General features: G+C 40.5%; 1 protein-coding gene across 1 annotated transcript in view; it reads left to right on the top strand.

The window, feature by feature from the left end:
- KATNIP (katanin interacting protein) overlaps window positions 1–12,509 on the top strand; it is a 357,151-nt gene extending 344,642 nt beyond the window's left edge. Inside the window, exon 29 of the mRNA XM_063430236.1 lies at window positions 12,072–12,509. Coding sequence (XP_063286306.1) covers window positions 12,072–12,127 — 56 coding nt within the window. The 3' untranslated portion in view covers window positions 12,128–12,509. The remainder of the gene's footprint in view (window positions 1–12,071) is intronic.
- Window positions 12,510–14,079: the final 1,570 nt, after the last annotated feature.

Genomic DNA, 14,079 nt, shown 5'->3' on the forward strand with positions numbered 1-14,079 from the left:
CCTGAAATGTTGGGGTCACCCAACTGCTGTGGGGTGTTGTTTGAAAAAGGCCGGAAAGTTGGAGCGAGAGAGAGCATCAGCTGCAATGTTTTCCCGACGAGAAAACCAAATGAAAGTTATGTGTTGCTGCCAGCCACGTGAGTCTCCTCATGATGGCTAGTGATGAGGATCTGCCTTTGTTTATGATCTCGCATGTGGCTTCGTTATCGGAGAGGCATTTGACTGCTTTTTTGTTTTGTCAATGCTGTGGGGAATACGATTAGGTGGAAATTGTCCAGGTAGTGTATTGCTACTGGGCAGCAGCACACGTTTAGTAGTAGCCAGCGCAGCGTTTCGGCTAACGTGTCGAACATTTTGGGACTGCTCTTGGCCCCAAATGTCAGACGCATGGCAAAGTAGTACTGGCCCTTCCCTTTGACACCGTGTAGATGCCACAGAGACGGATGTATGGGTAGCAACTTGAAAGCGTTAGCATTATCGTTTTTTCCTAGCCAGGCGCCGTGTCCTGCTTTCAAGATTGCCCCCATGGCATTGTCCACTGTGGCATACTGGAGTGAAAATTAAATGGATGGTATTAAAGAAAATTCCTGAACCTTGGATGCACCAGATGCTTGGGATGTGTCACCTGCGGCCACCTGATTCCTGCTAAATCTTTTGACCATCCTCACACAAAGAAAAAGTATCGGATTAAACACAGGATTAGTTGCACGACAGATCATGTGATCTATAAACTGTCGTGTCCCTGTGGTTTAAATTACATAGGGAAAACAGAAACAGCCTTATGTGAGAGGATAGGAGGACATAGGTCAAACATTAGGATAGCTACAAGGGACGGTCATTCTGACAAACCTGTTGCCAGGCATTTTTTGGAACACAAACATCCTTTGGCTTCTCTTAAATATTCCCTTCTCCAGACGAGGTGATGATAGAGCTGTTCGATTACTTCAAAGAGATACTGTAACGGAACGCTGGCACTCCGACCGAGTACCTCCGCCAATCGATGCTCCCAGTGCTTGCCGAGGACTCCAAGCACTTTAAGAAAGGGTCAAGCAGGTCTGTTTAATCAGCACCAAATGGCTTTCTTTTATACAAGTTTTCAGGCCAGAGGCACACCCCCTGGACCTGGTGGTAAACTGTGACAAAAGGGACACAAACCATTGGGAACACTAATTAACAAAATAACACTCGCACATACACAGTAAAATCCCTTCCCTCTATCCTGGAGATAATTGGCTTAAGGAACTGCAGTAAAAAAAAATCTCCATTTTACACTAACAGTAAAAATACATAAAAATACATAATTCCTATTATATTACACAGAATCTAAGCGCCCAATATAGGTGAACAGCGCTCAGATTCCACGAACAGAGTAAATTTGCCATGGGGTTAAAGTTTTGCAAGGGCTGATGAGAGATTGAGGAGGGACAAAGCAGCCAGTTTAAACTGGTCTGGCAGTGTCCCTGGGACAACGCCCTGCTGGAGAACAATGGGACAGGAAAGGTGGAGGGGAAGAGGCACATTCTCCAATGGAATCAAAGGGGCAGAAAAAGTGTTTCAAAATCAAATAAGCCCAAATAGTGTTTTTAACTGGCAAAGTCTTCCAGGGACCATAGTCACATGGCAGGAGGCTGGCAATAAGTCCTCTCCAGGCACAAGTGGCGAAGGGCAATTCGTCACACATCTTCCCTTTTGGGGGGAGACTAACCAGGTACCTGACCTTCTGTCGGTCAGTGCCTGAGTTAGTCGAGCAACCCACCCACAAATAAAAATTAGCAAAGTAGCCCCCCCCCACAATATATGGTACTGGCCTGTAGATCCCAGGTTGTAACATGAAAGTTCAGCATCCTCGGTCTTCTTGGTGCAGCTAGGCAAACAGCTGGGGGTACTTGGGGGGCAGAGGCCAGTGGCGCTCCACCCTGATGCCAGCTCTTCCGCTGGGGTAGCCTGCAGAAAGTCAGGCTCTGGACAAGGGGACAAGGGAGGAAAGAGGCTAACAGCGCTCTGCCCGGATGCCAGCTCTTCTGCTGGAAGGGGGTCATTGGGTATCGCAGGCTCATCCACTGCCCCAGGACCCGGTTGGGATGTAGCTGGGGAGGCAACAAAACCCGATAAATGCCAAGGGGGGTGAATACTTTTTCAAGTCACTGTATTTAAACTAGGGGGGCCTAAAACATCAATCCAATTGCCCCCCAAAACAAGGATAAAAGGTGCCTGTAGCAAGTGTGTTAAAAAATGATAAGCTTAGAGTCATGTCTAGGGAATAAGATCCATGAACTTGTGGCAATAATGGCAACTGATAATGTAGATTTAGTTGCTGTTACTGAGACATGGTATAATGAGAAACATTACTGGGACATAGCAATACCAGAGTACTCTTTATATAGAAAAGACCGGGAAGGCAAGAAAGGGGGAGGGGTGGCCCTGTATGTGAAGGATAACATAAAACCTAGCCTAATAAAAGTTAGTGAGGAGAACATAGAGTCGATTTGGGTTACGTTGGAATTTGATAATCACACTGTAACTCTTGTAGGTGTGATTTATAGGCCCCCAGGACAAATAGAAGAGCTAGATAATCTACTAGTTGAGGAAATAGCTAAAATGACAATGAAGGGGGAAGTTATCATCACGGGTGACTTTAACCCCTTAAGGACACATGACATGTGAAATGTCATGATTCCATTTTATTCCAGAAGTTTGGTCCTTAAGGGGTTAATCTTCGTGATGTGAATTGGAAAACCAAAATAGCTGCTTGTGCCAGGAGCACACCTATTCTAAACTCCCTACTGGGATTGTCTGAAACAAGTCGTTGAGGAACCAACTCGTAAAGAGGCAATACTAGATTTAGTGTTAACAAATGGAGATTTGTATCAGATATTACTGTAGGTGAAAGTTTAGGATCCAGTGATCATCAGTCAGTGTGGTTTAATATAAGAACAGTGACTGAGTCACATCACACAAAAACAATACTTTTAGACTTTAAAAATCTCTAAGACTAGGCAGAAAGAGGCCAAGCAAGTTATAAGAGCTTCCAAATCACACACAGAAGACAAAATAGCACAGTCAGTAAAAAAAAAAGGGGACAATACATTTTTTAGATACATAAATGAGAAAAGGAAAGTAAAACAAGGATTAGTTAGACTAAAAACAAAAAAGGAAGGTATGTAGAAGAGGATAAAGGTCTAGCTGACTGCCTCAATGAATATTGCTGTTTGGTATTTACAGATGAAAATCAAGGAAAGTTAGAAAAAATGACAAATATGTCATTTGTTACGAGTGAGTTTACAGAGGAAGAGGTTCTATTTCAACTGGCAAAAGTAAAGACAAAGAACTCAATGGGACCTGATGGAATACATCCAAAGTTATTAAAATAGCTTAGTGATGTACTAGCAAAACCATTAACAGATTTTTTTTAACCAATCATTGTTAACAGAAATAGTCTCAGAAGATTGGAAGTTAGCGAATGTTGTGCCCATTCACAAGAAAGGTAGTAGGGAGAAGTTGGGCAACTATAGGCCAGTAACCCTTACTTCAGTAGTGGATAAAGTCATGGAAAACCATGTTAAAGGATAGGATTGTTGAGCATCTAAAAACACATGGATTTTAAAATCAGTGACAACATGGTTTACTTCAGGGAGATCATGCCAAACTAATCTTATTGATTTTTTTGATTGGGTAACTAAAATAATAGATCAGGGTGGTGCAGTAGACATTGCTTACCTAGATTTCAGTAAGGCTTTTGCCACTGTTGCACATAGCAGGCTTATCAATAAACTGCAATCTTTAAGTTTGGATTCCAATATTGTTGAATGGGTAAGGCAGAGGCTGAGTGACAGGCAACAGAGGGTTGTAGTCAATTGAGTATATTCGAAGCATTGGCTTGTCACCAGTGGGGTACCTCAGGGATCTGTACTTTGACCCATTCTCTTTAATATTTTTATTAGTGATATTGCAGAAGTTATTGATGGTAAGGTGTGTGTCTTTGCTCATAATACTAAGATATGTAACAGGGTTGATGTTCCAGGAGGGATATGCCAAATGGCAAAGGATTTAGGTGAACTAGAAAATGGTCAGAGTTGTGACAAATGAGAAGGCGGAGCCTGGAGTTGTGGGAGGGGTTGCAGCCGGCCTATTTAACCCACTACTTACCTCCATACCTTGCTGACGGCGCTTGGTCACTTCCGGTTCCGGTCCAGACGGCGAGACCCACTCACACTAAACGGCGGTAGCAGGTACACGGCGGGAGTAACTTTCGGCGGGTAAACAGAGCGGTGACGGCATCACGACTGCCGGAAAAGCGGGTCACACTTCCGGGGTTAACTGGCCGGTAAATCGTGAGTACGGGCACGTGCATAATTACATTACTAGAGCAAAACTCATACAATACGGCGGGTACAATTACTGTCTGACCCAGGCAACAGTACGGTACCAAATCATACGGATTTTAAATCAGGCTACCGCACGAATTCATTCAGCAATTTCAATATGGTTCAATACTGCCATCTAGCGGCAGTCAGCAATATAACATGAAAAAAAAAAAAAAAAGTTGTATTTTAAACTGGGTTAAGTTTAATGAAGTTTTAAAAGAATGTCATATAAATGGATATATATTTTAATTATGTCACCATGCATAATCCTTTTATGTCACTACGTAAATAATAAAAAAAATTATAAAAAAAACTTAAGGGTTATCTAATAGACAAAGTAAGGCATATCGTTATTATTCAAATATAATATGGGACATATGGTAATAATTGTTATAAATGCACGGATACATCAACATACGATTACAGCGGTAATTCAATTTAAACTAGATAATATCATGTCCTTTCAGGCGGGTTGCAAACAGTTACTACACGGGAGCGACTCAGTAGTAAGAAAACCTGATAAATACGGTACGTTCATGGAGTAGAACTCTGGTGACATTAATAGTGGATTACTGTCCTAAAGTATACACACCAGATATTCACGATAATTATGCCAAACCAATAAGGGACGCTGCGTTACAACTTACCCTCATACGTTACAGAATCTTTAAGACCAACGCTGGTTATTACGAGTCGGCAGAATCATATAACATATTACATCTTGGCCATAATAGGTGTAATAAATAGGATCAAACGCTTAGGTGCGAGACAGGTAATAAGCATGTATTTACAGGTTATTTCAATAAGGGGAAGGGGTATGCTTATACGGGTGTTTTACGTTGAATATTTTCATCGTAGGCCAAGCAAACTAGGCATATACAAGTACAGCCGTAACCTAAACATCAACGCATCAGGTACGTATTAGTCAAGTATTATACCTACTACACGATATAGAATCTAACACGATAGTTGGGTATAGATAAATACTGATAATTTTATAAACCTCACGAATCACGACTATTAACGTCTAAATTACACTCAATACGGTGGTAATTTCTTTAGCCATAGTACTTAGATAGATTCCACGGTACTCAACCCAAAGTACAGAGAGGGCCCCACAAGTCACTCCCAGATCACGTCATACGATGTACGAGGCCCACCTTCCTGCCACAACGCTTCGGTGGCACATACATACAACAAACGCAAAATTACAGCCCTATCGTCCCATCGGCAAATAACATTACGATAACAGCTTCAGTAGCTACTACTAGTTACTGACAAGTCGCTTCAAACACTTGTGTCATTTATATAGGATGTCTCACGCATCTGACATAGCAGAAGATGTCTCCCCTCCCAGCACGCCTGTTAGGCCACCCACCCCTTTGATGGCCCCAGCAGCAGCCAAGAACTCAGATAGTCCATGTTTATTGAGGTCATGGACTATTCCGAAAATTGCGGAGGAACTAAGACGTAGGGGTGTACCATACCCGGCCACGGCAAGAAAAGCTGAACTTTATAGGATTATGATGACAACCCCAGAGGCCCCTCAATCAGGATCCAGCTCACAGGATAATATGAATGAAACCTTAGCTGGACTACAAGTCACCATGACATCGATCCTAGCGTCCATTAGTAATATCAGTCAGAGAATGGACAGACTGGAAGCACCCGAACCAATTATCGTGGCACCAGACATCAATCTCACGCCAGAGGTTGAACACATAGCAGCACAGGGTAATGTGGCAGGGGCACAAGTTGCGCAAAATCCTACCACTCATATCATCACTCCAGCACACCTGGTACCTCCTAACATTAGGAAAGATATTTTAGAAGGGAAAGACGTCAACCTTATTTCCCTTTTCATAGCATCCCAAGACGTGATAGAGAATAAGACCTATAATTATGGGGATCTGTCAGTGGTAATGAAAGCCAGAGACCCCAGACTAAGTAAAAAGTTAACCATACCAGAATTTGTCCTGGCTTTCGGGATATATAGAGACGTTGTATGCACCAGTTTTCCACACCGTAGGGAAGAACTGGATTTATATCTGCACAAATTGGTGGATCTGGGACACAAGTACGGTGGCCATACCTTTTTTGAGTACCACAAGTCTTTTTCGGCTAAAGCAGCAGCAGCGTTGGTACAGTTCAACATAAGAACGGATTGGAGGCATTTAGACACGGAACTTTTTTGCCATCATTTTGCCGGGCTTGTTCCACCGTCTTGTGCAATTTGTGCATCCAATTCCCACGCCACCAATTTGTGCCCAAACGAACCAAGTCTTCCTACTAACAGCTACGCAGCTTCAGGCACCAATAGTACTGACCAAAGGACATTTAAAGATAAATTGGGTAGACCAATAGTTTTCCTAGGGAAGGCACAGATATGTAATAACTTTAACGCAGGCGGATGCAGCTTCAGCGCTTGCAGGTTGTTACATGTCTGCACCATCTGCCACAGAGCTCACGCCAAAACGATGTGCCCAAACCGTTTGTTCCCTAAGAAATGACTGACGGAGGTTAATGTAGACACACTGGCCTTTTACCTTAGTTCACATCCATCCAGGGACTTAGTACAATTTCTAATCACGGGTTTCACAGAAGAGTTTCACATGGGGTTGGTAGCACTGCCTTCAGGCACCATCGAATGCCGGAACTTACAATCTGCCACTACTGATCCAACAACAGTAGATGAACTGTTGCAAGCCGAGGTAGGGAATGGATTCATGTTAGGGCCGTTCACGAGCCCACCTTTCACTTGTTGGAGAACCAGCCCAATAGGTGTAGCACGTGGGAAATAAATCAATAATCAAACGTGCTTTATTGTTGTGTCAGCCCCTCATTCAAGCACCACACCAAGCCTAAACTCACTCATCCCTTCGGCCGAGTTTTCATTACAATACGCCACAGTCGATAATGCTATACAGGCCATTCTGGAAGCAGGTAGGGCAGCTTGGCTAGGGAAAACTAATATTTCAAACGCATTTAAGCTGCTCACTCTGCACCCCTCTCTATGGCATTTACATGGAGTATGGTGGAAAGGATTATACTATTTCGCTAACCGGTTGACATTTGGGGCTAAAAGCAGCCCCAAATTATTTGACATTTTTGCCGAGACTTTGTGTTGGCTACTGCTGAATATCTGCCGTTGCCCCGTGGTTATACACTATCTGGACGACTTCCTAACAGTATAAAGACCAGACACGACACCACACAGCATCAACAAGATGGTTGCCTTATTCAGGACATTAGGGGTACCCGTGGCCGAGAACAAGACAGTGGGCCCCACTACCAAATTAACCTTCCTGGGTATTAACTTAGATTCCGCAGCCATGCAAGCTACCGGCAGACAAGGTTCAGAGAATCCGGGTGGAGGTTGGGTCTAACGTCTAAGGTCTAAGGTATAACGTCAAGGAAGGACCTTCAGTCACTCCTGGGTTCTCTGAACTTCGCTATGAGAATAATACCTCAGGGACCAGCCTTTATATCACGTCTCCTCAGGTTGTTACCCGACCTACCCAACGATGACAGCATGGATACTCTGGACAGTCAGGCAAGGTCAGATCTGACCATGTGGTACTATTTCCTGTCAGACTGGAATGGGAGGAACTTGTTCATACCACCATTAACGTTAGAATCCCCAGTGTTATGGACAGATGCCGCAGGTCACTCAGGATTCGCAGCCATCTTCGGGAACAGATAGTTGAGGGATGCTTGGCCTAGCGAAGCAGCAGGTTTACCCGCTTTTACAAATACTTCGGCACTTTTCGAAACCTATCCCATAGTGGCTGCAGCTAAAGTCTGGGGTCACTTATGGGGTGGGCAAGCTGTCAAGTGCTACTCCGACAATATGGCGGCTTGCGAGATTCTGAACAAAGGCAGGTCTTCGTCACTAATCATTATGAGCCTGGTCAGGAGACTCACATGGTTGGCAGCCACACACAATTTCTTTCTGACTTGCATACACATACCGGGTCACCATAATACAGCAGCTGACGCACTTTCCCGTTCAAAATTGCAGGTTTTCAGACAGCTACACCCAACAGCAGAGGATTGGCCAAGCAAGGCTCCGCAGTTCAGAGACCTCATCCTGGACTAGAAACACTCATGGAGCACGGGAAAACACTAATACAAGCCTCACTGTCCCCTAACACCAGACGCACGTACAACCGTGCCTTAATCTTATTGCGTAAATTCATTGCTGAATACGGTATCACGGACCATTACAGCTTAAGTACCATGGTGGCATTTACCTCTTTTTGCCATCTCAACTTGAAACTGGCACACAACACCATAAAGCTTTATTTAACCGGTATACAGCATCATGTAAGCAATACATATCCTAGTATAAAAAACTTCCTGTCAGCACACCCCATAAAAACCATGCTAAAAGGCATTCAACGCTTAGACAGCCCTAAACCTACTACAAGGTTACCGCAGAGAAATTCAGGGCCTTATCAGACATGTTGGACACCAAGCCCTTCGATAATCATACCAATAACACACTCGAAACAGCCATGTACTTGGCCTTCTACGGGTTCATGCGTCCCAACGAACTCACTCTTAAAAACATCAATAACAAGGGAAATATGCTGTGTGTATCACATTTAAATAAAATAGGTGATCACTACACCTTATCGCTAAAACATTCAAAGACCAATCAGATGGGACCGCCTCTTGACATTCAGTTCTACCCAACGGGTAATCAGTGGTGCCCCGTACACTTATTCGATATCTACATGGCAGATATGGCAGATCAGCCCAAACTAGCTCCTCTCCTCACAATACACAGTCAACCCTTGACCACATCAAAGTTCATTAAATACGTGAGGTTACTGTTCACAAGAATCGGGTTCGATCCCGCAGCCTATACAGGCCACTCCTTTCGTATAGGAGCAGCTACTTCAGCCTCCAGCCAAAACGTACCAGTCCACATTATTAAAAGGCTTGGACGGTGGAAATCTTCGGCATATCATCGTTACATACCTCAACCAGAAAAAAAGTTGAGGCTAGCGTTTAAACAGTTGGCTAAATAAGGAACTATTGAGTATAATGTATGTGAATACGCAATAAAGTGTGGTATGCATAATCTCTCTTTTGCCCTCTTTATTTACAGGCCAACCCGTACGTCGGTTTCGGCACACCTCAACCGACTTATTATATTATAGTAATGTTCATAGGTTAAGTTCAGAATACGGCCTTCTTCCCTGACCACAAATGAGAAGGCGGAGCCTGGAGTTGTGGGAGGGGTTGCAGCCGGCCTATTTAACCCACTACTTACCTCCATACCTTGCTGACGGCGCTTGGTCACTTCCGGTTGCCCCACCCACCTCTCCACAAAGCAAATCTATTTAATGGTTGGCCCTCTTTATTTACAGGCCAACCCATACGTCGGTTTCGGCACACCTCAACCGACTTATTATATTATATTAATGTTCATAGGTTAAGTTCAGAATACGGCCTTCTTCCCTGACCACAACTGACATTTAATGTGGATAAGTGCAAGATAATGCATCTTGGACGTAAAAACCCAAGGGCAGAGTACAGAATATTTTATAGAGTCCTAACCTCAACATCTGAGGAAAGGGATTTAGGGGTGATTATTTATGATGACTTAAAGGTAGGCAGACAATGTAATAAAGCAGCAGGAAATGCTAGCAGAATGCTTGGCTGTATAGGGAGAGGTATTAGCAGTAGAAAGTGGTAAGTGCTCATGCCATTGTACAGAACACTGGTGAGACCTCACTTGGAGTATTGTACGCAGTACTGGAGACCGTAGCTCCAGAGGATATTGATACTTTAGAGCAGTGTTTCCCAACCCAGTTCTCAAGGCACACCTACCAGTCCAGGATTTAAGGATTACCCAGTTTTGTCTAAGGTGTTTTTAGAAAAAAAAGAAAAAACACCTTAGACAAAACTGGGTAATCCTTAAATCCTGGACTGGTAGGTGTGCCTTGAGGACTGGGTTGGGAAACACTGCTTTAGAGAGAGTTCAGAGAAGGGCTACTAAACTGGTTCATGGATTGCAGGATAAAACTTACAAGGAAAGGTTAAAGGAACTTAACATGTATAGCTTGGAGGAAAGACGAGACAGAGGGGATATGATAGAAACATTTAAATACATAAAGGGAATCAACACAGTAAAGGAGGAGACTTTATTTAAAAGAAGAAAAACTACCACAACTACATAGTCTTAAATTAGAGGAGCAAAGGTTTAGAAATAATATCAGGAAGTATTACTTTACTGAGAGGGTAGTGGATGCATGGAATAGCCTTCCAGCTGAAGTGGTAGAGGTTATCACAGTAAAGGAGTTTAAGCATGCGTGGGATATGCATAAGACTATCTTAACTATAAGATAAGGCCAGGGACTAATGAAAGTATTTTTAGGAATTGGGCAGACTAGATGGGCCGAATGGTTCTTATCTGCTGTCACATTCTATGTTTCTATATCTCAAATGAAAACTTGCATGCATTTAATTATACATTTTTCATTGGGTAGAGCTTTCTAGATAGAGCTTTCAAAACCTGCAGTTCTCTTGTCTGCCCTTCTAACCCCGCCTATATTTTCTGTGCTGTTCAATCACAGACTTCACAATGCACAGAATTCTCAATGAGAAGTCTTTGCAAGGAAGATGATCCGAGAAATTGCTCCAGTGAGCTAGCCAAACCAGGAAGTCAAATAAACTTTTGTCTACTTGAAAGGGATGTAACCAAGTTAATTTAAAAAAAGAAAGTGTCAATTTCTATTGAAATAAAGCTTAATTGTCTCATTCTATCCAATTTGTTTGTTTTGTATATGAGTTGTCATAAAAAGTGGTTTGTGTATATGGTTGATAGAGAAGACTAAATAAACGTTTTCCTCATTCTTTGTTGAGTTGCTTATTAAAGATCAAAGCACATAGAACTGTTTAAAAAATTCTGCTTGACTTTTTCAAATTAATGCTGTGGACCTTGCAAGTTGTATATTATTGCATTGTAATGCAAATTAATATGGAAATTAATGAATTGCTATAATTAAGTAAAAGGTACACAAGCTGTACATAAACATTCTGAAGATATTTCTAACGTTTGAAAATCACTTTTTAAATAACAAAAATGCAAGTCAATAATTCAAAGTGCATGCGGTAAAATGTTCTTATTAGGGTGCATCTGGAGATGCACTCTAATCTACACTGTATACATATGATCTAAATCTAGTAGAACACCTAATCAAAGACATGTTGGAATTTGTATACACATCTACCATTTATTTCACTTAAAGGGTAATGGAAAGCAAGCCAAGCCATTAATACATTATACATTCACAAAAAATTGTAAAGATTGAGTTACAGTTGAATGCAAGAAAAAAAACAATACGGCAGAGAAAAATAATAGATACACTTGTATCTTCATAGTAACAGAATTGCAGATAGTTTATGCCTTTGACATCCACTCCTGCATGCTGGGTGGCCATTTGAAAACAGTAACAAATGTTTTTTTCTATTGGTATGTCTTAACCATTCTAAATATTTTATATAGTTTGTTTCTGCATGTATTATACAATGTTTGTATACAATGTTCATAGATTTTACTTTATCAATCTAGTGATGTCACTAGTAGTCAATCATACACCATTACCTTTCTCCTTATTAATAAATATATTACCACAGAAAATTACAGCAGATCCTCAATACAATGTTTATATAGAAACTCTGTTTTCATTACAGCTCTTCGACCAAAAACGTGTATAACTGTCAAAGAAGATGGAAGAAGAAGATACTAAGGCTTTCTGACAACTTAAGCCATAATAAAATATTTATTTTTCAGGTCAACGCATAAGTATTTTTCATTAGTATTTTGTAAAAAAAATAAAAAAAATTTTTAAAAATAAAAAAATCACTTTAAAACTTCCCCGACTCTTTCTATATGCTCTGTCCCTAAATCTTCAAAATTCTACCTACTGTTACTGTTACCATTTATTCTGAAATCCTGCTATTTACCTGCTGGTCATAATATATTTTTCTATTCCAAGCTTCTAATTCATCATGTGTACACTGTTTGTCTTGTTTTTTTCTTTCTAATTCTCTTTAACCTTTTTGTTGCATCTTTACAACAAGAGCATATTAGCATTTACATGTAATGACAATGCATATATCACCCGATGGATAGCTTTTTTTTTACTACTGAGCTTTTGCTATTGTAACAAAGGCCTTACATGTGTACTTTCTACACAGTCTTTCTTGTTGCATATTTAAAAAACTTTAATAAAGTGTGCTAAAATTAATATATAATTGGATGGATCATTCGGGTACTCTTGCGGTAGATGATTGATGTGAATTCAGAAATGTGCTAGAGAAATTGTGTGTGTGAAAAAATGGTTATTTTTTCTGAAAAAGGGAGTTGTCGTGCATTGGCAACAGATTTGTTAAGGTAAACTTAACGATCCAACTTTTTTTATTAGTATAACTGTGGCTCAGTTCTACCATGTCCTATGCCATCGGTTCTTAAAAGAGATGTGCAGGTAAATATTTTTTTTTCATTTATTCAATCTTTTGACATTTGTTCAAATATTTATACAGTTTATACAAATCCTGCGAAGTTTATTTATCAAATTTTGTTCAACCATTAATCCCTATGCAAATTAATTCATCATGTTTGTAAAACAGGATTGATGCAAGGTATATTATCTTTGAAGAACATTTTTTTCAATTTATGCATATTATTTTAATATTAATTCCATAGCACTGTACAATGGGTGTAATTGCATGGAGGGACTCGCAGCCTAATAAAATAAGAATTTGGATAATACAAATCTGAAAAAACATAAATGGAAACAAAATAATTTAATGATGAACATAAAAAAATTAATAGGTTTATTCCCTCTCCTTAAAAATGCTATAACTGCCTTAATCTTGCAGAAAGTAAATACAGTCTAATGGGGATTTTTTTTTTTAGAAGAAACACAGGAGGCTTCTTCTATAATGAACAAAAAATTCTTAAACAGATAAATAAACTAAAGACAAATATAGGAGAATGTAAAAACAAAAATCTGCAGTGGTTAAAACTATTGAACACATTCTGTCTTATTAACCAGTTTTTTGGGTCATTAGATAGGTAAGTTTCTCTCAGAAAGACTGCAAGAAACCAAACACAACCCAACAGCCAACACAATGGTAGTTTATGTCCTCAATGTTCAAGCATCTGGAAATAAAAAAAACTTCCTATTTAAACATTGGAAGCCTTTGCTTGAAAATTCAAGATTAGTCTTATTTTTTGCAATAACGACATTCATTAAACGATAAAATACTCCATATCAATTAGCATTTGTATGAAGATTGGATCCATGATTGTGGTCACAGGAATTATCAGAACCCACTAACATATTGTTAGTTACTGCACTGTCGTTGGCTGCAACTCCATGAATGAATGACTATGAATGAAATTTGTTTACTGACCCATTCATTTATATGGCAATTCTTTATTTGTTTTCGGAATGAATGCATGTTCTTAACCTGCTTATGTAGATGACATTAGCTCGGCAAATGGAATTGACATCTAGTTGCAGAGCTCTCACTGTGTCGCTAATCGTTGGCATTTACCTGTTTTTGTGTGCAATTGAACTACTACTTTCCTTGAGAAGTTTGCTTGAAGCATTCAGTCTTTACAAATATTACATGAGCCACCACTTAAAAATTGGTGTTATTCCCTGCTAATTGTCAGAATAGAAAGTGAGAA

This window comes from Pelobates fuscus, chromosome 8, assembly GCF_036172605.1.
Source record: "Pelobates fuscus isolate aPelFus1 chromosome 8, aPelFus1.pri, whole genome shotgun sequence".
NCBI classification, from domain to species: Eukaryota; Metazoa; Chordata; class Amphibia; order Anura; family Pelobatidae; genus Pelobates; species Pelobates fuscus.